The sequence below is a fragment of the Strongylocentrotus purpuratus genome, unplaced genomic scaffold (genome assembly GCF_000002235.5).
Source record: "Strongylocentrotus purpuratus isolate Spur 01 unplaced genomic scaffold, Spur_5.0 spur5_scaffold_21, whole genome shotgun sequence".
Lineage (NCBI taxonomy): Eukaryota > Metazoa > Echinodermata > Echinoidea > Camarodonta > Strongylocentrotidae > Strongylocentrotus > Strongylocentrotus purpuratus.
Window position 1 is genome coordinate 16413633 of NW_022145607.1, and position 25763 is coordinate 16439395.

At 35.9% G+C, this 25763-nt stretch overlaps 2 protein-coding genes across 2 annotated transcripts; both read right to left on the minus strand.

The window, feature by feature from the left end:
- Nucleotides 1-12363: 12363 nt before the first annotated feature.
- LOC105436608 (vascular endothelial growth factor receptor 1-like) lies at nt 12364-16233 on the minus strand. Its single transcript, XM_030994080.1, has 4 exons — nt 16153-16233; nt 15190-15365; nt 14663-14797; nt 12364-13196 (listed from the first exon to the last, which is right to left on the minus strand). The coding sequence occupies exons 3-4, from the start codon at nt 14774-14776 to the stop codon at nt 13005-13007; spliced, it is 306 nt and encodes a 101-aa protein (XP_030849940.1). The 5' UTR covers nt 14777-14797; nt 15190-15365; nt 16153-16233; the 3' UTR covers nt 12364-13004.
- Nucleotides 16234-16237: 4 nt separating this feature from the next.
- Nucleotides 16238-20519, minus strand: LOC115927881. Its single transcript, XM_030994187.1, has 4 exons — nt 20331-20519; nt 19563-19718; nt 17867-18011; nt 16238-16272 (listed from the first exon to the last, which is right to left on the minus strand). Exons 1-4 carry the CDS (start codon nt 20499-20501, stop codon nt 16238-16240), a joined length of 507 nt encoding a protein of 168 aa, XP_030850047.1. The 5' UTR covers nt 20502-20519.
- Between the last annotated feature and the right edge of the window lie 5244 nt (nt 20520-25763).

Here is a 25763-nt window from a genome sequence, read left to right on the forward strand (position 1 = left end):
GTGTAAATACAAATACTGTAGAAGCGCCGTTAGCGTGTGACCCAGTATCAGTTACCTGAAGAATATATGGAATAGATATCTACATCTTGTTTTAAATCTTTATTATTTTGACTATATTGACGTTATTTAGTCCACTTTTTTCATAACGAATAAATATCTGTACACAGCTTCATGTAAATAATATCCGGTAAATAAATGATGATGTGAAATAGTTTAAAATGTGCGAAGAACAAAAGGATGCTTTCTCCTCACTTATAAAAGAAAACCGAATTGGTAAAATAGACCACGCATAATTTGATACGTCGGTTTAGTTTATTTACGATTAAGGTCCAGCTTACGGTGTATCGTGAAACGAGGGGCTTGGAATACGTCATGATAACAGATATGCTTTCGTTTATTCAGGACTTCTAGGACGCTCTTTCGTCTCACGTCTGTCTGTCTGTATTTCTTTTTTCTCACTCCTCTTTCTCCCCCCTCTCTCTCTCTCTCTCTCTCTCTCCTCTTTCTCACCTCTTATCCCCTCTCTCTCTCTCTCTCTCTCCTCTCTATCTCCTCTCTCTCCTCTCTCTCTCTCTCTCTCTTTCTCTCACTCTCTTTCTTATCGCCTCCTCTGTATTTCCTCCCCTCTTTTTCTCTATCTTCTCCTAGACCCCTATATTTCTTCATTTTGTTCTTTCCTTCTCTTTCTCTCCCATCCACTCTTACAGCCCCCCGGTCCCTTCTTCCTTCCTCCAGGCGTATCAATTTAACAATTAATTAAACGTTTCTATTAAACAAATCATCTTTAAAAAAATAAAAATGAAAATAAATCGGACACGGTTTCTGGTTCTCGTGTGTCAGTGTACAGGCAGAAGCGATGCGGAAAAGACTATCGCGTATAAATGCCTTTAGAGAAAGTTGCGATAAGACCATCAGCGCACTTTTTTTTCCTTGAAATAAAATGAAATCAGAATTATATCTGCTTGGAACATTCAGGGGCTCATCACCCTTGCAGAGAAATCGTTAAAGCAATATTCATGGCGTTAAAATTATCGCGTTTTGTCATTTAAGTAAACAAAGAATTGAACTCTGGATATGAACTTTGGATATGAACTCATGATGCAGACACTTACGTGAGTGGTGAGCTACAGGGACATACTAATGGGGAATCACCTCTTGTTTTCGGTTGTAGGCCTATATTATGATTACGTAGATAAGATACTTGTGAATATTCATGTTATTGATAACACTGCCACAGACCTGTTAAAGAACAAAAAGATCGAATATTTGTCTACGAGGCTGGGCTTTCAGCAACCACACCATTATAAAACTATCTTTAATAAAGTATAAGAGTTGATTTAATTCAGAAGTAAAAGTCGAATGTCTACGGACACTCGTAAAGTGGATTATTCTTCTTTGAAATATCAAAAACAACTAACCATACTTTTTAAAGCTTATATTTGCTACGGTATATATATAAGAGAAGTATTAGGACTGTTCGGCAGTTGATGAATTTGCTCGTACAGCTGAAACATTAATGTCCATGCATTGGAGTGCATGCAATATGCATGCACCAAATATTCATGGCCATTGTGTTACAGCTGTTAGTCTCTGTAAATTTAGTCGCCTGCTTGTCTATCTTTTGTTTAGCCGTTGAAAATATTATAATCTTTCTTCATATTTTCGATGTTAAGTATCTTTATATTACAATTTATATTTTTCATTTTTATGTATTTCATAAGATTGTATATTCCTCGGGACATTGGGCCCTTTAATTAAGCCAATTAAAAACTAAAATATTAATATTCTTGACTTACTTGACTAAAGTGCACATGACGGAGTGTCCCCTTGCGCTCAAATATCGTTCAAAAAAACAATACATGTATAACTGTTATAAATAAATAATCAAATGTATAACTGTTATACTGTTATTACTGTCACGTCTCTATCAAAATCAAATTGCATACAATTATTTTGGAGTATACTGTTTTCATGTATGGTATTTTTGAAGACTCTGAATTCTCGGTTTTCAAAATGATGTGTGTTTTTAATAACTTTGTATGTGTAAACAATATTATGTGATCCATAACATTTCGTTTGACTGCTCTGTCAAATGGTTTTATATCAAGTCAAATTACTCGTGTTATAAAGATATAGATCAGAGGAACCCTTGTCATTTGAATACTGTTTTAGGTTCTCATTCTTCCTTGTGTAGGTCCTTTGTAGTGATGTGGTTTGATTCATTTTCTGGATATATGAAATATCACTTAAGATTGAGTTGAATTTAAAAGAGCACTAGCAGTAACTATGTAAGGGCGCAATCATGACACTGATAAGTGACATGTGATTTACATTTATGATTGTTACACGATGCCTATATTGTGTTTTTCAAATGGACGTACGATTATCGTGCTTGAAGACAAAAAAATATATATCAAAATAAAGGATTTATGATTTAAACTCACATTTATAGACTCACGATTTGTCTTATGATTCTGTCCTGAATTAAATTGTATGCACCAGATGTTGTCGAAATAAAGTTTCAACGTGTATTACAAACACAAACATTGTTACGGTGGTACAATCACTCCACAAGTACTAGTACATTCCACAACGTTTTTTTAGATCTTGGAAACGGAAAAATATCGAAGTCCCCCTTACCAAAACGTTCCCCTTATCTGTTCTGAAAGTAAAGAAAAAGTATTTAATGCTTTTCTCAACAACTCAGAAGTGCTTTATTCACTTTATATCTCAAATTCGCGTAGTGTAATTATTTAGTGCTGTTTAAAACTGTCTCTAGGTAACACATATTCATTTATTTCATACAATATAATAAAACGGTTGGCCATCTTACTTGGGTTCTGACACTCTCTCAATAACCATGGGAGTTGTTTGTTAGTTTTGTAATATACCATAGACATAACTCTTCCTTCGGACAAAATTTGGTCAATGCTCTATCAATGCAAAAAAAATAAACTCAATTTTAGGGGCGTCTGACCGTTAAACGTGTACAGTGATAGTGCTTTGTTTTTGTTTTGGACTAAGTTTGTTGCATGGGCTAAACTGAAGGTAACATATTTTATCCAACTTGGGGTCTGTTCGGGAAGGGGGCTCTGCGGGCCGACAATCCTTTTCTCCTACTAACCATAGTCTAAGCCAGGATTTGTAGTCCATGGCCTAACTAATGGGCCAAAACTGGGGGGGGGGGGTCTTAGTAAGGCTCTTGTCTCTAGAGGATGAAAGAGATTGGAGAAAGTTATAGAGTTAAAACAGAGAATGGAGATAGGTGGAGGGAAAGAGAAAAAAGAGGGAGAGAGCGAATGTGTGTGTGCGTGTGCGCGCGTGTTTGTGTATGCCAGAGAGAGAAAGAGAGAGAGGTACGGTGGAGAGAGAGGGAGGGGGTTGGGGTGCGAGAATACTTAACTTGTTGAATATTAATACTTCTGTGATATCGGTGATAATAGTGATGACAAGGCAACATACAATCTAACAAAAACAAAAACAACAAAGCGTATATTTGGAATCGGAATGGTATTAACGATCTATGCTTTAACAAAGTGTTAAATGAAACCTCATCCCAAAGAAAAATTAGTGTAGGTATTCTGATTAATGAAATGTATTCCTGCCATTTGATGTACAATATTCTTTACGAAAGTGTACAAGAGATATATAAACAAAGATATCTTTGGCATGATATGATGCCTTTTAGCATGACATGGGCGCAGCCATTTTTTTGAAAATGCGACGTACCAGTTGAAGTTGTACATTTATCATGCACAAAGAAATTCTGAATCAATAACAAAACCTTTACTTTTCAATGAGAAAAAATCACAGCTGAGAAGTAGAAATTATATTTGGTGGAAAATATATAACAAGGGAATAACTGTAACTAATTCATTTTAAAATACTAAAATATAACAGTTGAAAAATCTTGTGTTATGATAAGCCTTCACCTCAGAAGAGCACCAACTTCTATATGCAATTTACGTTCTGGCAATCGTAGTAGAAAGGATAAAAGCAGGTAAATGAAATGCTTCATCACCACACACACCTTAGCCTATAATCTAGGCGGAGTGCCGAGAGTGTTTCTTTGCTGCTAGACTAACCTTAAGCAGAACGTCTGATACGGCTCACGGTTCGTAGTCTCGCCGTATCAGACGTTCTGCTTAGGGTTAGTCTAGCAGCAAAGAAAAAAGCTCGGCACTCCGCCTAGATTATAGGCTACACACCTTGGAAGGAAGCATCCATAAATACGAAGACATTTACTTGATAAAACGCCTTCACATACTACGTCCAAGAAAAATGGCAAAGCACATGTCGTGCTGGGAAACTGTTCATTATTCTTGCTTTATTGGTAGGGAATCTGAATGGGCAAGACTATAATAAATCTCTCAAAATAATTAAAGTTATTTCTTGGTGTCAGGTTTCATTTAATGCTCTTCTGGCTCTCAACAGACGAAAGATCCAGGAAATATTCTGTCATGTAAATGCTAGCGGACCTTCTTCTCACGATCACGAAATCTATCACCGAGCAGAACCGCGGTGGACCGACATGGCGCTCCTGGATTGAGCTTTTTTTAAGAGTGTGAATTAATTATTTGTATAAAGGCCCTCACTGACTCACTCCTCGACTTCTTTTTTCCCTTTTCCGTCTCTTTTACCGGGGGTAAATGTAGATTAATGTCTTGCCAAAGGACGTTAGTGGCGTCACAGGAATTCTGACTTCCTATCCAATCAAATATACTAAAAGTTTTCTCATATATTTAAAACAAATGTTTTTGGGAGACAAATACAACTACTTGTTTGAGGAGAAAGTTAAGATCGGGTGAAGAAATAATTATTAGGGAATATCGAACAATATAGGTAGGCCTAGAGAAGCTTCTTTCGTCATCTCTTGATTAAGGGAATCTTTTTCATGATGTAGGTCTTCTTGCTTCGATATCAACATGAAAACCCCGACTTATAACCTGATACTTGACGATCTTGTCACCAAACTTGAAAATGATCCGATTGTCACACATGGACATCTCACTCTCTTCCGTCTCATCTCTCTCTCTTTCTCTCTCTCTCTCTCTCTCCCTCCCTCTCTCTCGCTCTCTCTCTTCCATCGTCTTCACCCTCACCACTATGTTCACCAACTATTGCAGCTATAACGTATACATTACGCATGACCTATAACCATTTCATGAATTTAAACAAAAATAGATATGGCTCTTTGTACTTCAAAATCAAGAAAGATCTTGCATTTTCAAGTTCTCTTTCAGGTTTCAAAGCGATCATTTTGCACGCGATCTAAGACAACATATCAATCAGAATGCCCATTTGGCCCAACTCAACAACATACATGTACATACATAGATTTGAAGAAAGAAATATGGGAAAACGATCGCAACTGCCTTCGAAAATCAACCTTAGACAATTTCAATAGCCTTTAATTAGCGTCACCCATTGGAAATGTGCAAACGTGACAATGACGTATTAATAGTCCGAACATGATGATTTCTGTGGGATTGATTGGGTATCAAAATGGCCCTTGAGTAGATTTTTCGAAATTAGTTGTGATCGTGTTTTGGGGGCACTTGCAAAACAAAATGTTCAATTGTATACAATATTTTTGGTGCCAAATAAGGCCTATTTAATAAATCATATCTCAAAAGACAAACAATTTCCAATCAAATTCCACAACAACGCTGTACATCAAAAAATAGTTCGACGAAATGACAATCCAACAAAAGAATATCCTCAAGTTTTCTTCTAAAAAATAAAAAGTAAGTTCAAAATTTCACATATTGATAAATGAAAATATAAAATATATAGAACATATATGATAACAGCATTTGGAAAGTAAAAGTATAATGATTACATAAACACGACAGAAATTTACATTCAATCTTGATATTCTCCTCTCCTTAAGTAAAATGTACACATACGACATGAAAATAATATGAGTTGATTATTACGCCAAAATCATGACGAAAGGAGCACATGATTTTAATGATGTACTACATAATTACATTCAATTGTTATTTACATCATCATGATTTCAGTACAAGCATACAAAACTATCATTGGCACTGTTAATTACAATATTATAGTGCAATGAATTGTTTTGTGCTAAAATATTAGGAAAACACTAGCCAAGATAAGAATACAAGCACTTCAGAGGAATTTCCAAGCCATATGAATAATGTTATAGATAAAAGTTTCATTTAAGGCAATCATAGAGTACTACATTGAATCAGAGTGCTTTATTGATCAATGAAATATTATCATTTTCAGGGTCAATTTTTAAAAAAAAATAATCAAAAGTATCTCATGAATTGTAACTACGGCTAAAAAGGCCACAAAAATGTCCTATACTGCCTCCCTGAAAAAACAAGAAGTAACAAACTGTTCAACGATTTAAATGAGATAAAAATATAATCTATATTTGAGTTGTATATACTTTTAATGAGTGGCAAGTACCAATGCAATTAATATTGCTCTATAATAACCTAAAAAATATATATTTCAGCTATCTACAAATCATACACTGAAAACCTATGTGGTATATGTATCCTCAAAGCTCATGAAACCAATACGATATGTATATAAACTAGATAATCTCGATATGCAAATTTTGATCCACAATATCACATTTTTCTTTTATGAATATGAAAGTTTGAAACCCAGGACCTTTGCATCTGCAGTCGAGTGTGTAGACAACTGGACTACGACACCTCTACATGTACATGTCCTGAAAAGTACTGAACTATGGTAAAATATATATTCTACGATAGAAAACAGGAAGTGGGAGATTGGACAGACACTGTATGCTTCAAATCAAACCAGTGACTGGGATGATAATTGTAAATGTCATGAATTTCATTGAGATCGGACAAAGTTACTACATATTTTATCATATTCCAAAGTAAGATTAACATTATTATGTAAAGCAGGATAATGTAGAATGGAAGTGATGGATTAAACTTACTGACAGAAAAGTAACCACTCCAAAACATTGTTGCAAGCAACAACAAAATCTAGGTATGAAATATGCAGACTAAAGTAAAAATGGTCTAAAAAATTGCAAATTTCAAACTGCCAACACCATTTTCCCCCCAGATCTTGTCACTGTCATCCATTCAGCAAAAAACCCTAATTTATTCATGAGGGGTCATTAAAAAGTCATTGTTATTACATTTATAATACAAAAGCTGTTTGTAACCATGAGGTCGTTAACTCATATATTTCAACACAGAGTTAATGCCCTTCTGGCTCCAAACAGACAAAAATATGATTGGTTGAATCAAGGCTAGCACGTAGTACTGAATACAAGTAGGATAATTACAAGAAAACTGTTTAAAATTATACCATAGGATCCCTGTAAGAAGGTGGTAAGTGCCATTGACAATAAATATTCCTGCCTCCTTGCAGTCATCCTATGATACACTGGAAATAGTACTTATTGAATTACAAATATTAAAGAGAATACTAATAACCTTCTTAAATGAATCATAACAGAGAATAGTTGTGGATGTTATTATCAGCAATGATGATACATATCCATTTCAGAAATGAAAATCATAATCAAAATAACAAAGATAAATTCATATTAAGTGAATAATTATAATAATAACAATATTTTTCACTTTTATAGTGCACATATACGCACCATGAAAGGTGCTCCAAACGCTCTAATATTACCCTGGCTCTTACCGACTTTCATTGCTCACATCATTCAAGGAATTCCTTCCTACCGGTACCCATTTAACATCTGGGTGGAGAGTAGCAAATTCAGATTAATGTCTTGCCAAAGTATAGGTAGGATTGCAAGGATGGGACACTATTAAATAGTTATTGCTGGAAATTATATATTCTAAATTAAAGTTGAATAAATTCCTTTGACTACATTGATACCCAGAGATGGTGTTTATAAAGTCTGGCAAGAAACTTGTTAAGTTTTCTAAACCAAAATCAAATATCTATATAATATTTTTTAACACAAACAAAAATGTGGATATGTAAATTAAATGTATATATTCAATTTGAATTGCTTTACTCTAAACTGATTTATGGACTTATTATTCCTATGGAAATGATTTTCCATTTTTCGTGAAATTAGCGTCCTGTACAAAATGTCTGATAATTAATATCCTTTTTAAACAATAATACAAGTGCTCTTTGAACCAAATAAAACATCTGTTACATACATATAAAATTTAACTTACAAGTACATTTAAATGCAGCAATTGCAGCAACATGTACATGAATAAAACTCCAATTATCTAAATGATTACTTAAACTACTACCACAGCAGACCAGTTATTTGCTGAATTCAATATAGATTATTTAACATGACAATGTTATTTACATTTCATTCACATCATTTATACATAATTAACTTAACACATTACTAACAAATTCCACACAAAAATACTGGAATAATATGACAAATGGAGCCACAACAAAATGATCTTGTACATTTCAAGAAGAATTACACCGTTTTTCCAACCATCCTATGACTACAATTACACACAACGTTATTTTAGTAGGCCTACATTTTAACAAGAAGAATTCCAAAGTTTTAAACATCCAACCACTACAATTACACACATTATTTTAGCCCATAGATCGTCAAAATCATTTACAGTAATATATGACTCAGCAATCAAAACTAAAAGTAGGTTATTTTATATATAGAAATTTAACAAACACACCCTTCTGTTAGGCACCAGAAATGTGCATTTGTACACCTGTAATATCTGTATTCCATTCTATGAGAAATCATATACATCCCTAAGATGTACATTTCTGTGTAATTGCAAAGTAAACCATCCAATGATGAATTAATTGGTACAGTTTTATCTCACTTTGTATCAAAATAGTATCTACATGTACATTACATATCTTACATTAAATTGTGCATTGAATAAATAGGAATGCATGTCGTATTCACACCCATCAAACTTATTCTATGATACAAATATCATTTATATATTTCCAGTATATTAAAAATGATGTTGTAGAAGGAATATATCTTCTAGAATTTTTCTTCTAAATTTCATGTCACAAAAACACTATGCTATCATTTCACCCTATATGCACAAGTGCCATCTGGCATCGAATGATTTTCAATGCAATAATTCATTGGAGAACGTCCAATTAGGAACACCAGGTAATGTACATATTGTAGTCTATATGACAGCAAAAATACATTTCTGCATATAAACCTTAACACGTTTTATTGTACCAGATCAAAATCGACTGAAAAACATGTAAGCAGGTCTTGTTTTGTTTTTTTTATTTTATAAAAAATGTATAGTTTCAGGGCAAGTATTTAACTGTCTTTACAATATTACAAAAGAAATGGAGACTATTTCATGCTAAGAAAATATACACAATGTGTAATACTGCTAAATTTGGCAGTAATCATTATATAATTATTACTGAGATGTAAGATGATATTTCTTATATCTACAAAAGCCTATACAAAAAGCAAGACTTTGAGAGATGAATCGCTTATGATATCTATATAAAAATGGATTCAGGTAAAATTTACCAAACAGTAGCAAAATTACGTTAATGATGACAGTTGCTTGGACAGTAATGATGAACAAAAATATTTCAAAATGTCAAAAAATGTAAATGAAAGACACGAGGATGGAGGGAGGGGGCAAAGGAAGATGCACTTGGAAGAAGATATCAAAGTCAAAATGAGAGAAGCGAGTAAAAAATGAAGGAATAGCAAAGAAGCAATACAGACACACGATGGAAGAAAAGGGAAGTTTCACAGGGAGTAAAAGAGAATTTTATTATCTACTTAAATTTGTAATAGTATGAGAAATGGGGCAACATTTTGCTCATGTAGTTATTAATTCTATTAATTCTTTCAAAAGAAGCACAGTCCTTACAAGGGTTAGTGAGAGCTCTCCTATTAAAGAGATCTTGATTCTTTACATTTTTACCAGTATGCTTTGATTGTCTTCAGGGGAATGACTGGAACATTGACCAGTAAAGGCTATTTATTTGTCTACGACGGGATCCGATGAGCAGCCCTCTCATTTCTGATTGGGGCCCACTGGAAATGCCAGCAAATTTTGTTACTTTATGGCACTATAATTCTCTTAGTAGAGAGTAAGCACCATTTTTCGCTGAATGATTGTTCCCCTTATGGAGCTCTCACACTCTGCCGTGTAGGCCTACCGTCCACCTGCCGGGCTATTAAAAAACAACAGAGTCCAGAACGTTGGGTTTTGAGCGAACTTGTCCCCGGCCGCAAAAAAAAATTCATAAAATTAATCTTTTCACCGTTTCGTTGCCATCTTCTGGCCGTTTCCATACCGGGCCCATACCGGGTCTCGAACGTGTGCACTGGGTTTGTAGCAGCCACCTACCAGTCACTTAGCGTCCCCTCACCGCTCGGAGCGTCCTGTGAGCGAGTCCCCGGACTGCTGACGTCATGACAAGAAAAAGTAAAGCTCATCTGACGAAACCCCTCTTTATATACCCAATAATTAGTGACAAACGGTGGCACACGGTGACAAAAGAAAATTTGTTGGTAATGGCACGTTCATATGACGCTACTGTGAAGGTAAGGACACGTTATGGACCCGTTATAGGACGTTATGGGAACGTCGAGGCGTTAACAGGATGTTACTCATGCGTTAGGGAGGCGGCGCCGTCAGAATCAGGCGGTACCGCTTTGGAAACACCCGTTGGCAGTCCGGTATGAACACTGTAATGAGGACGGTATGAATACGTTATGAAGACGGTGGCACGGTATCAACACGTTCATGACACGTTCACAACCCGCTTACAAACCGTTGCAGACGGTGGATTTGTTTTTGCCCGTTCATCACCGTTCTGTAACGGGTTATTAGCGTGGTGTGAACGTGTTCATACAGTGTGACCGTTTTCATAACGTATTCATACCGTCCTCATACCGTTCAACACCGTCCTCTTGCCGCTTACTTGTGGCCGGTGCCAGGCGGCCAAAGTTTTGAACATGCCCAAAACTTTCGCCGGGTCCCACCGGGTGTAAATAAGCGCCAACGCCCTATTAACGTGTTGCCCGCTTTGATAACGAACCACCGTGTGCCCTCGCCGTTCTCCACCGTCCGCAGACATTTTCGCGCACGGTGGCACACGGTAGGCCTACACGGCAGAGTGTGAGAGTCACTTTAGAGGCTGTTCACACCGCGGTCTATCGTAGCACCCCCTTTTTTCTAGCGCGCGCTAGACCGTGCTATCTCTCATGGACCACCCCCAAGAGGTGCTCCAGTGGCATGCCGTTTTGGCTCGCCGTGGCTCGCTGTTGGGCGGACCGAAACGACATTGTACCTCCCACACCGCAGAGATAGCGCGGTCTAGCGACGGTTTTGAGTGAAATTACTGTGATACTTTTTTGCATGATGGAGATGGAGATCAGTACTGACAACTATAAGTGCTTAAACTGTTAGATAGAATAGTTATATATCTTTTGATATCAAAAATACCAAACAAGAAAAAAAGAGTACTGAGCAAAACTTTACAAGCTGTACTGACAATAAAATCCCAATGTCTTATTTTGCATTACAATGGTCGATCATGAGTAGATTTAGTAGAGTTGAATTTTTAAAAAAGAGGTAAAATGATTGCATGAGTACTATCAAGGGTAATACTAGAGACCATGTAGATTTGCTACAGGAAAACAAATCAGGGGGGGGGTTTTCACAAAGATCTTAAGTTAAACTTATCTCTAAGTTGGACTTAACAATTATGGAAAGCCATTAGCATCTTTGAAAATATTTTTTTAAAGTTATTTTAAAAGGCATAAAATGTTGATTCAAATCATTCATACTTTCTATTATCAAGGAGATTTCATGTTCTTGATGTGGAATTTATGAAAAGTCTAAAATACTTCAATTTTGGCTTTTGAATATATTTTATTTGAAGGCTACAAATGGCTCTCCATAATTTGTAAGTCCAACTTAGAGTTAAGTTCGACTTAGGATCTTTGTGAAACACCCTCCAGGACATTAAATCAAAATTAATCATGTTAGACATAATGACCAGCTCCATAGAGTGCCTCAATAGAGATGGTCTTTATAAACAATTATTGGTCACTAAAGCAGGTTTCCTTGTACTTTTAAAAAGTGGGGGAAAACATAGATTTTGAATGGTTTACATTCAGGATGACTACAGCGCTTCCCCATATAAGAGGTACACAGTCAAGAATGTTTGCGTTTGTGCTGACAAGAATGTAAAAGAAAAACTAATCAAATGTAAGCAGTTCCTCAAGGCAAGAAATCAGAACAAAAATCTGACATAAAACTTTTGTGAAGTAAAAAATAAATTGTAGAATACCCTGATCATATAATACTACATGAAATAATATGTAGTGTTTAAAAAAAAAAAAATTTCCAGCAAGTAGTCAGAATTGACTATTTTTGCCGCAAATCTTTCCTCTATTTCTATAGAAATATTTTCTTTCAGATTTGAATGCACATTCATTAAACACAAAAATGAGGTAATGGGAATGTATTTGTTTACGGTGCCAAATCTATACTAGCTGTCACTGTGAAATAATATGGGCACCAAAGACATCACTAATATCAAAACTTAACTCACATAATTACAGTAATTTATACATAACTTCAGGGCCCCATTTCACAAAACTTGTCATCAGTCACAAATGAAATCCTTGCTTCTGATTGGTTATCAGCAGGTTTGTCACTGATTTTTGTCATTTGTCATTGAAAAAAGGCTGTGTGAAACTGGTCCCTGGCCTTCCATTAGTCACTGAAGTAACTTCAAGACTTTTATCAAGAATATCTTCCAGCAAGCAGAAGTATTCCCCACACTCCAAGGCTCTATTTAATCAAACTTTCTTATCAATAACAAGTGCCCATTTTTATTTTGTTTCAAAACTTGCTCACAGCCAATCAAATACAACGACTTCAGTGCATAATAGCCAATGTAACTTCTCATTGATATCAAGTTTTATGACAGCGAAACTGAACTGTTTTCAAGTTTCTTTTCCATCTCCATAAACACATCAAAAATCACTGTTCCTGCTGAGCAGTTTCATGTGATCTGTACCTCGTTTCTGCCATTTTCTTCTTGTACACATTTAACGATGTTACCAACTCTGCTGGTGACTTCCTCTCCATCTGATCTTTCTTCCAGCACATCTCAGACAGCAACTGGATCTTTGGTGAAGCAGGGACAAGCTTGGAATGTTTTTCAGTCAACCTCTAGGTGGTGAAACAAAAACAAAAAATTGTTTTTAAAGGAGAGTCTCAGTTTAAACTTAAGTCAGAATGGGAATAGGAATAGGGATAGGATCGATACAGGAATAGAAACAGGAATAGGAATGGATTCAGCAAAATGTAATTCTTCATACATAAATGTAAACAAATTTGAGGAAAATAATTGACACTGTATGGCCTGAATTCAACAAAAAGTTGTATTTCAGTCAACACATGGCTTAAACCCCCATAAGCGTAACACATGTGTGTCTTCATGTCTAAGGGGCTGGAAATGAGATGCTTACATCTACATTGATTCTTGGCAGAGGGCTTGGTATCTTGCCAAGTGTTTTATACACGCTTACTTACATTATTTTAGTCCAGATTAGAGGTTTAACTCTTTACTGGCTCTGATTGACCAGTGGAACACACATCAGTATATATTGAAGTAATATTGACTGCCTTCTGGGCAATACGACATACTGCCCTGAATTACCGGTAGGCAGTCAATATTACTACTATTAACCACATCAGACATCTAGAGCAAACTAGAAACTCATACTATCTTATACTCTTAAATTATGTAGCCTACACTGCACAGGGTTTCCTAACATTAGAAGTTGCAAAAACATCGTCAAACCAGCACTGTGCATCCAGAGTTTGACAAATTTTCGATACACTGCAAACAGTGTGCCTAGGGTGTGATTGTTACATCACAATAGAGTTCGCGCCGCAAAGTGCGCATTTTCTTATACGCGATGCGCGATGTAAATTACAGTAGCTGATGAGCTATGTAAATTACGACTGGCTCTATATTATTGCTCACTAGTTTAACACGAATTTTGCCATTGACTTTTCAGATCAAGCAATAATATTTGTTCATTGGTTTACTGTATAACCGTATTGACCGGCAAATTACACACAAAATCCCGTTGACTTTTCAGATCGGGCAACAATATTTGTTCATTGGTTTACTGTATAACCGTATTGACCGGCAAATTACACACAAAATCCAATTGACTTTTCTGAGCGGTCAATAATATTTTTTTCGCCTGTAGTTTTGTTGGCTTATCCATCAAACCTTGAGGGCAATAACATTTAAAAATTGCCCTGCTCAGATGTCTGATACGGTTAATTAATATAGTTTATATAGTACCTGTTTAGCATCTGGGTGGAGAATGGCAAGTATGGACTTATATCTTGCCAAAGGACATTAGTGTCGCGGAGGGCCTTGAACCATGAACCGAGTGATTCATAGTCCAAGGGCATATCCACAGGACCATGACACCTTTACAATATATATGATAATATAACATATACTCCAAACAATATGGCAGTTCAAGGTTCCTATCTATGATCGATGAATAAAAACTATAATCATGTTTCAGACCAGGGGTAAAATCAAACCTTCTTTTTGTGAATTCAGGTAAAGGTGTTCAGAAATAAAATAATAATGACAGACTAAATCTTACTTTCTCCCTAATTGCATCATCACTCAAGTGCCTGAGATCAGGATATGGGAGGCATCCACCATTGTAAAGCTGATACAATAGGCATCCAAGACCCCAGGTATCTGACTCCGGCATCAGTCCATCCCCATTTAGCACCTACATCAAGCAAGAAAAGGAGGAATTGATCAATTAACTATGCGTCTTTAAAGTCATTTCCACGTATCACTTGAGAATCAAAGTCATCCATCATTGTACAGTACATGTAATATGCATCCAATGCCCTAGGTACATACACATTTGTATCTGACTTGGGCAACAGTCCTCTTTCATCTAACCTCTACAAAATGGAGTAATAACTTATAAACAATGACTTCTACATGATAATACAGTCATGTAAGCCACATTCTGTTACGAATGATAACTTGTGATTGTATCTATCCAGCTAAACTTCACTTTGCCTACTGGAAACAAGTGATCCCTGTATCAAATCTGCAGGAAAGATAGAATTCAGTAGCCATTGAGTCAGTGAAAGTCAACCCTGCTCTTACCTCTGGGGGAGCTATCCTTGGATCCAGCCCAGTTTTCACGTGCTCCGGAACCTCCGTTCCTCTCCACTCCTCAGAGCATGATCCTCTCAGCCCCCGACGGGAGGAACGGATATCGACGGCGTAGTCAAAGTTGCACAGCTTCACACGATCTTGATCAGTCACCACTAAATGATCCACTATGAGAAAAAACATAATAGTAATTATAACATCAATACTACTAATAATATCAATAATAATAATAACAATTAAAAATATACATATAATAATGATAACAATATTAATTATAATATGGGATATTTTTACAGCCCCCAACATATTCTCATGACGTTATAAACTAGAGTATTACACATATTTTGTGTAATGTTGTATTCATACAGTTTTACCATCTTAACAATCGGGTACCATATGCCGCAACAAAATTGCTATGCTTTTGGGCAACCAAATTGGAAATTTCCCCAAAACAGTGGGTCCCAGAAAAAACAATACCGAGAATTATCAATGTTTATCATAACATAATCACAATTATAATTAATAAATGACACATATTTGTAAGGCTTAGATGATGCAACTCAAATGATGCAAATTTCATACATGAGTGATTAAAAACAATTTGAAGAGAGGGTATCAAAAAGTCATTTGGCGGGCGGTATCGGAATTTCAAAGAGAAAATCACATTTCTAGAAAGCTCATTTTCTGCCCTTTCATATGACACCTCAATCAGGAAAAATGAGCTAGGAATAACAAAGTGCTGTTGGTATAAAGTAATGCTTTCATTTCCATAATTTGATTAAACAAATTCATTTTCACTGGCTGCCTGCCGTATCAACAAACAAGAGTTGACAAAAGACTGAACTCCGTTTCAGTAATGATCAGCCATCAGATGCACAAAGTAGATGAAAGACTTGATGCATGGCTGATTGTCAACGAAACGGAGTTAAGTCCCAAATGAAGCAGATGAATTACCTTTCCAATTGAGGTAGAGTATTCCAGACTCATGAAGCGTAACTGCAGCTTCGCATGCTTCAATCCAGTACTTCTCAAGAGTGTCTCATCTATAGTCCAATAAGGACGACAGACTCTTTTCTGGAAGAATTAGAAGAACCGATGAGATGAGATTTAATTAATTAAACATGAATAAATAATTCATCAGAGTGCAGTGGTGAGTCATGACACCTAAATCTAGCATTTTGCATTCCATAAATCAGTGGATTATCCAGACAAACCTGGATTTCTTTATGAACCAGAACGTCAATGACGTAGCGCTCATCCGCATCTCGCAACAACAAATATCGTACAATTTTATGTGGTACACTTTTGAACTTTGCTGAAAACAAAATGCGTTCTGAACATTTAATTTTTAACCTCTCTTTTCTCCTCTTTTTATCATCTTAATATTTTGCACAAAACTTTAAAAATGAAATGAAGGTGAAGAAGCATTTTTTGTTATTTCTTGGAATAAATTTGAATAAATTACCATAATTAATCAATGGAGCAAAATCTCAAAATTCTGTGTAGAATTTTGGTAAACCAAATTTAGCTCTACTAGATAAAGCAAACCAAATCAAAATCGGTGGAAATATGAAGGAGAAGAAGCATTTTTTGTGATTTTTAAATTATTTTTGGAATAAATTTGCATAAATTACCATAATTGATCAATGGAGCAAAATCTCAAAATTCTGTGTAGAATTTTGGTAAACCAAATTTAGCTCTACTAGATAAAGCAAACCAAATCAAAATCGGTGGAAATATGAAGGAGAAGAAGCATTTTTTGTGATTTTTAAACTATTTTTGGAATAAATTTGCATATATTACCATAATTAATCAATGGAGCAAAATCTCAAAATTCTGTGTAGAAGTTTAGTGTTCCAAATTTAGCTCTACCAGATAAGGCAAACAAAATCAAAACCAATCAAGAAATGAGGGAGAAGCAATTTTTGTTACTTTTGGAATAAATTTGCATAAATTACCATAATTATATTAATGGAGAACAATTTCAAAATTCTGTGTAGAAGTTTAGTGTACCAAACTTAGCTCTACCAGATACAGCAAACCAAATCAAAATCGGTCAAGAAATGAAGGAGAAGAAGCATTTTTTGTGATTTCGAATAAATTTGCATAAATTAGCATAGATAATAAAATTTCACGATTCTGTGTAGAAGTTATAAATCCCCCTCCTAGCCCTATCATATGAAACAATCAGAATCACAATCGGTTGAAAAATAACGAAGAAAAAGCATTTTGAAAACTGTGGACGGATGGACAACACGCCATGGCATAAGCTTATTGGGCCCTTCGGGCCGGATGAGCTAAAAACTAGCCAAAGGCAGCGATACTAGTTGGTTTCACCCCTACAGCTTGGAAAGTGACCCAGAAATAAAGTATCCCCATATATTCTGTACAATAAAAACCTGCAAAGGCCTGAAACAGAGGGGTGACAGGGTCTGAAATCTGGCAACAGACCAATCAATGGGACTGCCTACCAGTAAATTTAGCGCACCCTGACAGTCCAGAGAACTTCCAAGGACTACTCCTGAGGCATCTAATGCCCTGATCCCATTAAACTACTTTTTTCTTCCTCATACCTCATGCAATCTTTAGTTTTAAAATATTGTGATAGGCTGAATAGCCCTTTGAAGATCACCAGAAGAAGAATTAAGAAGTGGAGAGTGGGCAGTACCTGAGAGGTATGTAGAACAGACAAGTAGCTTTTCTTCTTTGATCTGCCTGTACCAAAGACAGCTTGAGATGATGCCTTCGAGGAACGGTTGACTCTTAGAATGAAGCATCTGGAGAGTAGCGGTGAGACTGGGATAGCACCGGACCTAAGAAGCATAGATGAGTAAGAAAAGGAAAACGCTTGTACGACACATGCTCCGCGGTCTACATACATATCCTCCACAAACTAGATTTTTATTTATTTATCCAGGAAAATTAGGAACTTTGTTATTTACCTTATTAAAAAATAAACATTTCAAAGAACAGAAAACGAACGAGCCTGGGCCTATGGCAGCTTCCATGAATTGTAACATTAGACAACAACCATCCCGGCAAACATTTTATAAATATCATTTATTTTCAAATTGAAAAAATGAATCTTGTAAAATTGCAAATAAAACTTAACTAAAGACGGAAATATGAATGTAAGTACTACTTTTCTTTAAAGGGGAAGTCCACCCTGAAATTAAGTTAGTTTTAATAGGAGTAGAAAAATGAAAGAAACAAGTCAGTGAAAGTTTGAGCAAATTCCGATTAAAAATAAGGAAGTTAGGATTTTTGAAGTTGTGATCAATCAAACACAAATTGGCAACTCTATGACGTATCATGCGAGCTCAACTTCCATTTGCTCAGTACTAAAAAAATCTAAAATTTTCATTTTCCCTCAAGAAAAATTTCAACCATACATGCACCCTAAATATAATAATTGCAAATATGTTTCTATACTCCCCCTGCAAGGAACAAATATATATTCCGTCATCAATAACGAAGAAAACATGATTTTATGGAATATTATGCACAAAGCAAATGGAGAGCTCGTATAATAAGTCACAGAGTTGCCAATTTGTATTTGATTGATCACAACTTCAATAATTCATAACTTTCTTATTTTCATTCAGAATTTGCTCAAACTTTCACTCACCTGATTTTCTTATTATTCTGCCTCTATCGAAACAAACATATTTTGGGGGTGGACTTTCCCTTTAAAGCAGTTTATTTATGTGAAATTCGTGCTGATCAGAAGCATTGTTTTTCACCAGGAGTGGTGGGCAGAATGAGCTCCGTGCTGGCCGGCCCGCCCGGCCTGGCTACCCAGTGCCGACTATCGCACCATAGCTATAACACTGCTTGCTATTATTATTACCGAACCCCGGACCGAACCAAGTTTGTGTAAAACATTGCCTAACTCTGCCGAACAGAACCTAAACATGGCGCCTGACTTACAGCACTACCGCAAAATAAGTTCATAACTTCAACCCAGGACCAAGCCTAGCACGGTACTTAAATCTAATTCCAACTCTAAACCTAACCCAAAATCTACTTGCAAACATGACCCTCTTTCGCCTTTTGATGAAATAAAGCAATTGTTGCTGGGGCACATATCAGAGCACTATAAATACAGGTCCTCACACCTCATCAATTTACCGATAAGCATCAAGAAAATTCTGCAAACAAAGTAACTAACAAAATATTTAAAAAATTGTCATGTTTTAAACAAATTTCAACAAAATTTTAAAAAGAAATATATACATGTAGTACAAATTGTCCGTTAGAAAGTTGAATGGAAGGGGAAGGGAAGTGACCTACGCAATTTTTTTAGTTGGCAAATATAACATCCCTATGCCTATCATATCCAAAGGAACAAGTATAGAAGTTACCTTTTTGATGATGACACTGATCGGTGCTACTTTATGTTGTCCGGCTTTACAACGGATGGGCGAGAAGTGTCCTAACTTGCAAAGCCTGCCCTCTGTTGTCAGATGAGTGTAGGGCTGTCCCTTTTTGAGGTAGCTTTCTGCATTTGCATCAGCACTCTGATGCCAAAAAAGGTAATCAGGGGGAAAGCAAAAATAAACGTGATTACATTATAATAGTGGGTTCTTGTAAAGCGCTGATGTCTGTCAGACTTGACACTCCTTGCGCTCTGCATATGACATTATTCCATATACAGTAAAACCTGTATAGAAAGACTGATGTAATACGGCATATGACATTCATCCATATATAGTCGAGCCTGTATAGAACGACCGCTGTAATGTGTCCGAAACGGCATATGACATTCATCCATATATAATCGAGCCTGCCTAGAAAGACGGCTGTAATGTGTCTGACACGGATTATGACATTAATCCATATACAGTCGAGCCTGTATAGAACGACCGCTGTAATGTGTCTGATTTGGCATACAAAATTGACTGTATACGGATTAATGTCATATGCTGTATCAGACACATTTCAGCGGTCTTTCTATACAGGTTTGACTGTATGTGCATTAATACTATGACTAATGGTAGTGATATGAGAAAGTACCATTATTCAATGGTCGTATCAAAAGAATTTTCAATTTGGGATGAAAAAAGATGTGACGTGAGGGACATTTTGCACGGAACCACTCATTTGCATTCTGGCCATGAAAGTCGACTTACCCATGCTTTCTCCCCGTCGGCAGCGGGTTGTTGTAACTGCTGCAGTTCATGAAGTCTCTCTAAGACATCAATCTCTTTCACCTTTATCAAGCACCCTAAGGCTTCCTCAAAGAATCGCATCTCAGGGTCATGAAGTAGTCCCTTCTCACTAAAAAAATATAAATCAATCATATCCAATCATATTGACACTATGCTGGTAAAACATTCCATCTACACGTTTTATTCTATTTTTCATTGTTTCTACTCATTCATACATCTACTTTATATGCCTATGTATATTGCGCTATACAAAAACCTTTAATTAATATTATTATTATTACTATCATTATTTTAACACTTATCCTTTAGGGCCCTGCATACATAAACACATATGTAGAAGAAATGTCTACTGCACATATATGCATATGGTTGCACTTTAATAAACTCCTTATTCGCTGCTGAATGAAATTCTAGACTGCTACGTTGTTTGGAGTGCATATGGCCTTTACATGTTGCATGTGTGAAAAGTCAAATGTGGCAAGCCAGTGTTTGTTCCGTAAGTTGACTATAGTGGACAAACAGTATAGTATTAATGACTGCTTTGAGAGAAATAGTTGTTTTATTACGCTCAAGGGAAGGTTAGAATTGTGCTATTCCCCGAGGCTTGCCGAGGGGAATAGCCCAATTGTAACCTTCCCGAGAGCGTATGAAAACAACTATTTCTCGAATATTAAAGCAGTCATTAATACTTTTATATGCCGAAAAAAAATAGACTAAAAAATGAAAAATTAAAAATATTTCTCATTTTTGTCGAAGACGGGATTCGAACTCTTGCGTACAACAAGAGGTGTACCATAAACCAACGCTTAGACCACTCGGCTATGGCCCGCCGTTAACATGCTTGGCAGTTTTCTCCGATATATACATTAAAATGGATTGAAACCGGCTTCGCGTGTGATGAATGCTTCGCAAAAGCTCCATATACGGACTCTTCTTTTACTTTTGCAATGCATAGATCAAGATCTATCGGCAGATGTTGTTTTTTTGTTTTTGGAAGTTTATTTTCGTCTTCATGTCAACAATGCAAGATAAAATTGTCGGTAAGATCGATCGAGATTCAATTGTATTGAAATTACCGACCAATCCTTCGCACACATACGGCATCCTCCATCGCTCAAACCATTTTTTAACATGTAAACCTATGGGGTAACCATGGAGGCTGACCAACTATTTTTAATAACCATGGTTATTAAAAATATTGAAATGTTTTAAGCATGGTTACCGAGAATTTTACAGGAACAGTTGAAGTTTATGAATGCAATTCGACCAATCAGATGGCTGGATTTCTTAAGTGAGGTATATAATTTAAGTTATTACCTGAATAACTGATATGATGCTAAACATAATAATATTTTCACAATATTGTTCCATGAAATGAAATTCATTTTTGGTCCATTGGTGAATATTGGTGTACAACGGCAACGGCAATTTGAAGCTACATGTAAGCATTCTTATCAAACAGTACTTTTTAGAATGTCATAAAAGGAAACACAACCTTAAAATGCATATACGATTATTATGATGTTAAAACAAAGTTTCATGACTAAGTTAAACTATGTATCCCGCAATTATTTTGTTCATCACTCAATCCAACTAAAGTGAAAGAACATAAATCTGTTTGGTGCAAATTGCTATCTTTGGATCGCTTTTAATTGAGAAATATAATCATCATATCAGAGTGGAAATGCAATGAAAATAAATGAGCAAATTAAATCTACTTTCAATTTCAGAGGACACACAGTTACAATTTAAAGTAATCTAGACCTGGGGAAAATATAAATATTGTCTCTTTTACATTCCCTTCAGCAGATATATTTATAAATGAATAGTTGAAAGTCTATTAATACAGGCAGAAAAGTAACAAAACATTAACAGAAATATCTGTTTCACGTAAGACTACATTGTAAATGCACAAACCCCAGCGGACGGTTCTATAGGGTAACTACTATTTAAAACATCACACAAAAGTTATGAAACTTTGAAACTTGGAAAACACTCCACTATCTTTAAAGAAAAATATGTTGCACCCAAAATAACGCATTTGACAAATAAAAAAACACAAAAAACAAAACAAAACAGAAATAGCCAAAGTTTATAAAAGTGATCTACTAAGTTGGTCTTAATAAATGCAAAAAAATAATAACATTAAGGAAACAGATCAGTAAGAGTTGATCATATGTTTACAAAGTGAACATTTTGCACATTTTAAGCATCCCTCCCATTTACTTTGTACTGAACCTGTCATAAATTTCAATTTTCTTTGTTGAATATTGATGGATTTTTCATACAGGGTTTGTGTAAAAGCATGTGCAATAATTATATCTTAAAGTGTCAGTGTAAATAAATATATTTTCCTTGCAGAAAAAGGAGATTTATGACCTTGATGTTCACATGGGTGGAGAGCAGCAACGAGGAGAAAATGACTCGCTCAACGATATGTCATCTATGGAGCCAGAAGGGCATACGTCAAGTGTGTATAAGACCATTCCGTCTTCAAACTGACCATTTCAGTATTAGTACATCTAGTTGTACTATCAAAAACAAACAAACATACATAACGCCTTTCCACAGCCAGAAGGCGTTAACTCTAATACAGTATATTAATACCCTCTCGCTCTATAACAGTCAATATAATCCTCATGACCTATGACCTTGATTGACATTGTATTTACCTTCAAAACAAAACTACTCTCAAATAAAAACCTCTTTGATTATTTTGCATTCTGAACTTCAGACATTATTCTTACTTCACAATCATCTACATATAAGTGCATATAATTCACACAGGTTGCAAGAGTGGTAGAAATTCTTAAGTAATTAGCTTTTATATAGCTATAACAAACTGCTAGTACTGTGTTTTTAAAGTGACAGCAACTTGAAAACAAACACTCACACACAAAAAAGGAAAAACAAATTACCACTCCTAGATTTTTTTATAAACATGTATGCAGAATTGACATCGCTCCTAAATTCAAAATGAAATTCATGTCATCTACCAAGTAATGTATACAATATACATTCTACGTTCATCAATTATATGTCCATATGTGCACGATGCTTTTGTATGAAATGCCAATTTACTATCTAAATTACCCTACATGCACTTGGACAGTCAGAAATATTAGGCAGTGTCTTTCAATACAGAAGCAACATGGTGTACAGCTTTATCAGCTGGTTTCGTGAACAAATATATCTCCTGTATGCATCTACGGTAGTTCGCGAATCCAGTGACATAACGGCAAGTTAGCAAAAATTGCCAAACAGGCACTGAACAATGATTTTCTTAGAGCCTTTGTGATGAATGTATAAATAGATACGTTGTTGAATCTTGAGACTTAAATAAGAATGACTGAAGTTCTCGATTGCTGGAGCAGCACAAATATCACAAGCAGTCTCATAGAACGATATGATAATAATAATAATAATATTGGATTCTTATATAGCGCACGTATCGATCATCATCATGGCACGTTACAGAATGTATACATCAAGATATAATCTTAAAACTACTGTGACCTTTGACCTCATGATGCGCTGTCCATCAGTTCTAAAAGGTCATCACCCTTACTGGATGGACCAGAGGCATCGGGTATAGCCATGTCTCCCATTATTCTACTCAGCTCCTCGCTCGTCTGAATCTGGAAAAAGTGACATGATAAGAAGAACACTATCTTTAGCAGTGAATGAAGGGTCCATGAACATGTATGTGCAAAGTCATTAGCAGATCTGGGGGGTCTTTCACGAAGACTAAGATCGACTTTAAGTTGGACTTAACTATGGCAGGCCATTCATGCCACTGGTAGCTATCCCCATTATGATCTTTAAATAATATTTTTTCCTTCAATAATAAAATATCTAAAAATGTAAATTCTGTAGATTTGTGACCATGATTTGTACGTCCCTTGAGAGACCAATGCCTTAATGGTGAGAGAAAACAGAGGCATGAACGGCCTGCCATAGTTAAAGTCCAACTTAAAGTCAATCTTAGTCTTTGTGAAACACCCCCCTGGAGAGAGCGAAAAAGGCAAGCAATCCTCCACTTTGGGAGCAGCTTCCATAGTAACCGTGTGTGTACAAGATTTGCAATTGTCCCTGTATTTCAAATAGCAAATAAATAGGTGATAAAGATGTTCTCCCATTACCAAAACTGGGCCAAATTTTTGTATCATTTTGATGATTCCAGAACCTTGCAGTAAACACCAATACTTATATGCTAGATGATCAACCTTTCTGATAGATTCACACCGTTTCTTTCACAATGCAATTGCATGACCAGAACTCAACTTCATCTTTAAATGGATCATTTAACAATAAGTTTATAACCCAAAAGTCAAATTTTCAAAAAGCCAAAATTGTATAAGTGATCTTACATTGTAACTTTTCCTTCTTTCCTATCTCGAAAAATTGAAAGTGCATGTAACCAGGGCTCAAATTAATTTTTTGTCCACAGGGGCTCTTTTAGTACTGACGGGGGCTCTTTTTTAATACAAATTTCCATTGAATTGGTACCCATGATACTCCTAAATTCTTTGCTATTTCATCATTATCATTAATAGTCTGCATTATTTCCCTCTAACAACTTTACAAGTTATAACATGCAGCTAATGGTCAGATTTTCCTCCCTCTGTACAAAAATTTCGGGTCCAAGTCCGCGTATACATTCACCTCCTTGCCAACTTGGGTTTTCATTTTACTAATTTTAGCTTTCGGTTGATTTACTAGTCAAGGTTCATTATCTGCTGGTCTTTTGGAATCACCAGATTTCAGAGGATTCATGATTTTCACAACGTAAAACTTCTCCACATTTCGGTCCTCGCGCGATTGCCTCTAGCTCCAGCAGATATGGGGCGGCAGCGTGCACTCTATACTACCGGCGCAGCTAGTATAGCCACTGCTGAAGGCCGCAGTGCACTGCGAGCTTCCGTTGTTTGTATCCGTAATACCCATAGAGATGTGGAGATGGGAGATAAATATTGCAATCTTGCGGCAAAAAAGTGTTTATTTCTTTACAATATGGCAGCCTCTAGACACCAAAAAATTCGAGCGAGAAATCCTGCACACTATTAAAATATAACTTCCATAGTTCTATTTCATTGGTTTAAGGTTTGAAAGTTGAAACTCAATATTGTGTGAAAGTTACAACAGAAAAGATAATCTTTATTTTATAATTCCACCGGGGTGATTTTTCATTTTGAAATCGCCCCCGTGAGCACTCTGACGGGGGCGAATCGCCCACCGCCCCTGTGTATTTTGAGCCTTGCATCAGGGACTTGGGATAGTCCCTGCTTGCATGTAACACATTTCCAGCAATATCAACAATGTGGCAAACTGACTTTTATTTCACCCAGACTACTTGTTGACCGATTGATTAATTAATTGATTTATTCTTTTCCC

What these genes read in the sequence shown, in the direction of transcription:
- LOC105436608 (XM_030994080.1), bottom strand. Translation starts at nt 14,776, where the DNA reads ATGCCGGAGTCAGATACCTGGGGTCTTGGATGCCTATTGTATCAGCTT. An exon ending in ATGATGCAATTAGGGAGAAA is followed by an intron (nt 13,197 to 14,662) that starts GTAAGATTTAGT and finishes TTCACCACCTAG; the next exon opens with AGGTTGACTGAAAAACATTC.
- LOC115927881 (XM_030994187.1), bottom strand. Translation starts at nt 20,501, where the DNA reads ATGATTGATTTATATTTTTTTAGTGAGAAGGGACTACTTCATGACCCT. An exon ending in TCAGTGTCATCATCAAAAAG is followed by an intron (nt 18,012 to 19,562) that starts GTAACTTCTATA and finishes TATGCTTCTTAG; the next exon opens with GTCCGGTGCTATCCCAGTCT. An exon ending in CTGTTCTACATACCTCTCAG is followed by an intron (nt 16,273 to 17,866) that starts GTACTGCCCACT and finishes TAATTCTTCCAG; the next exon opens with AAAAGAGTCTGTCGTCCTTA.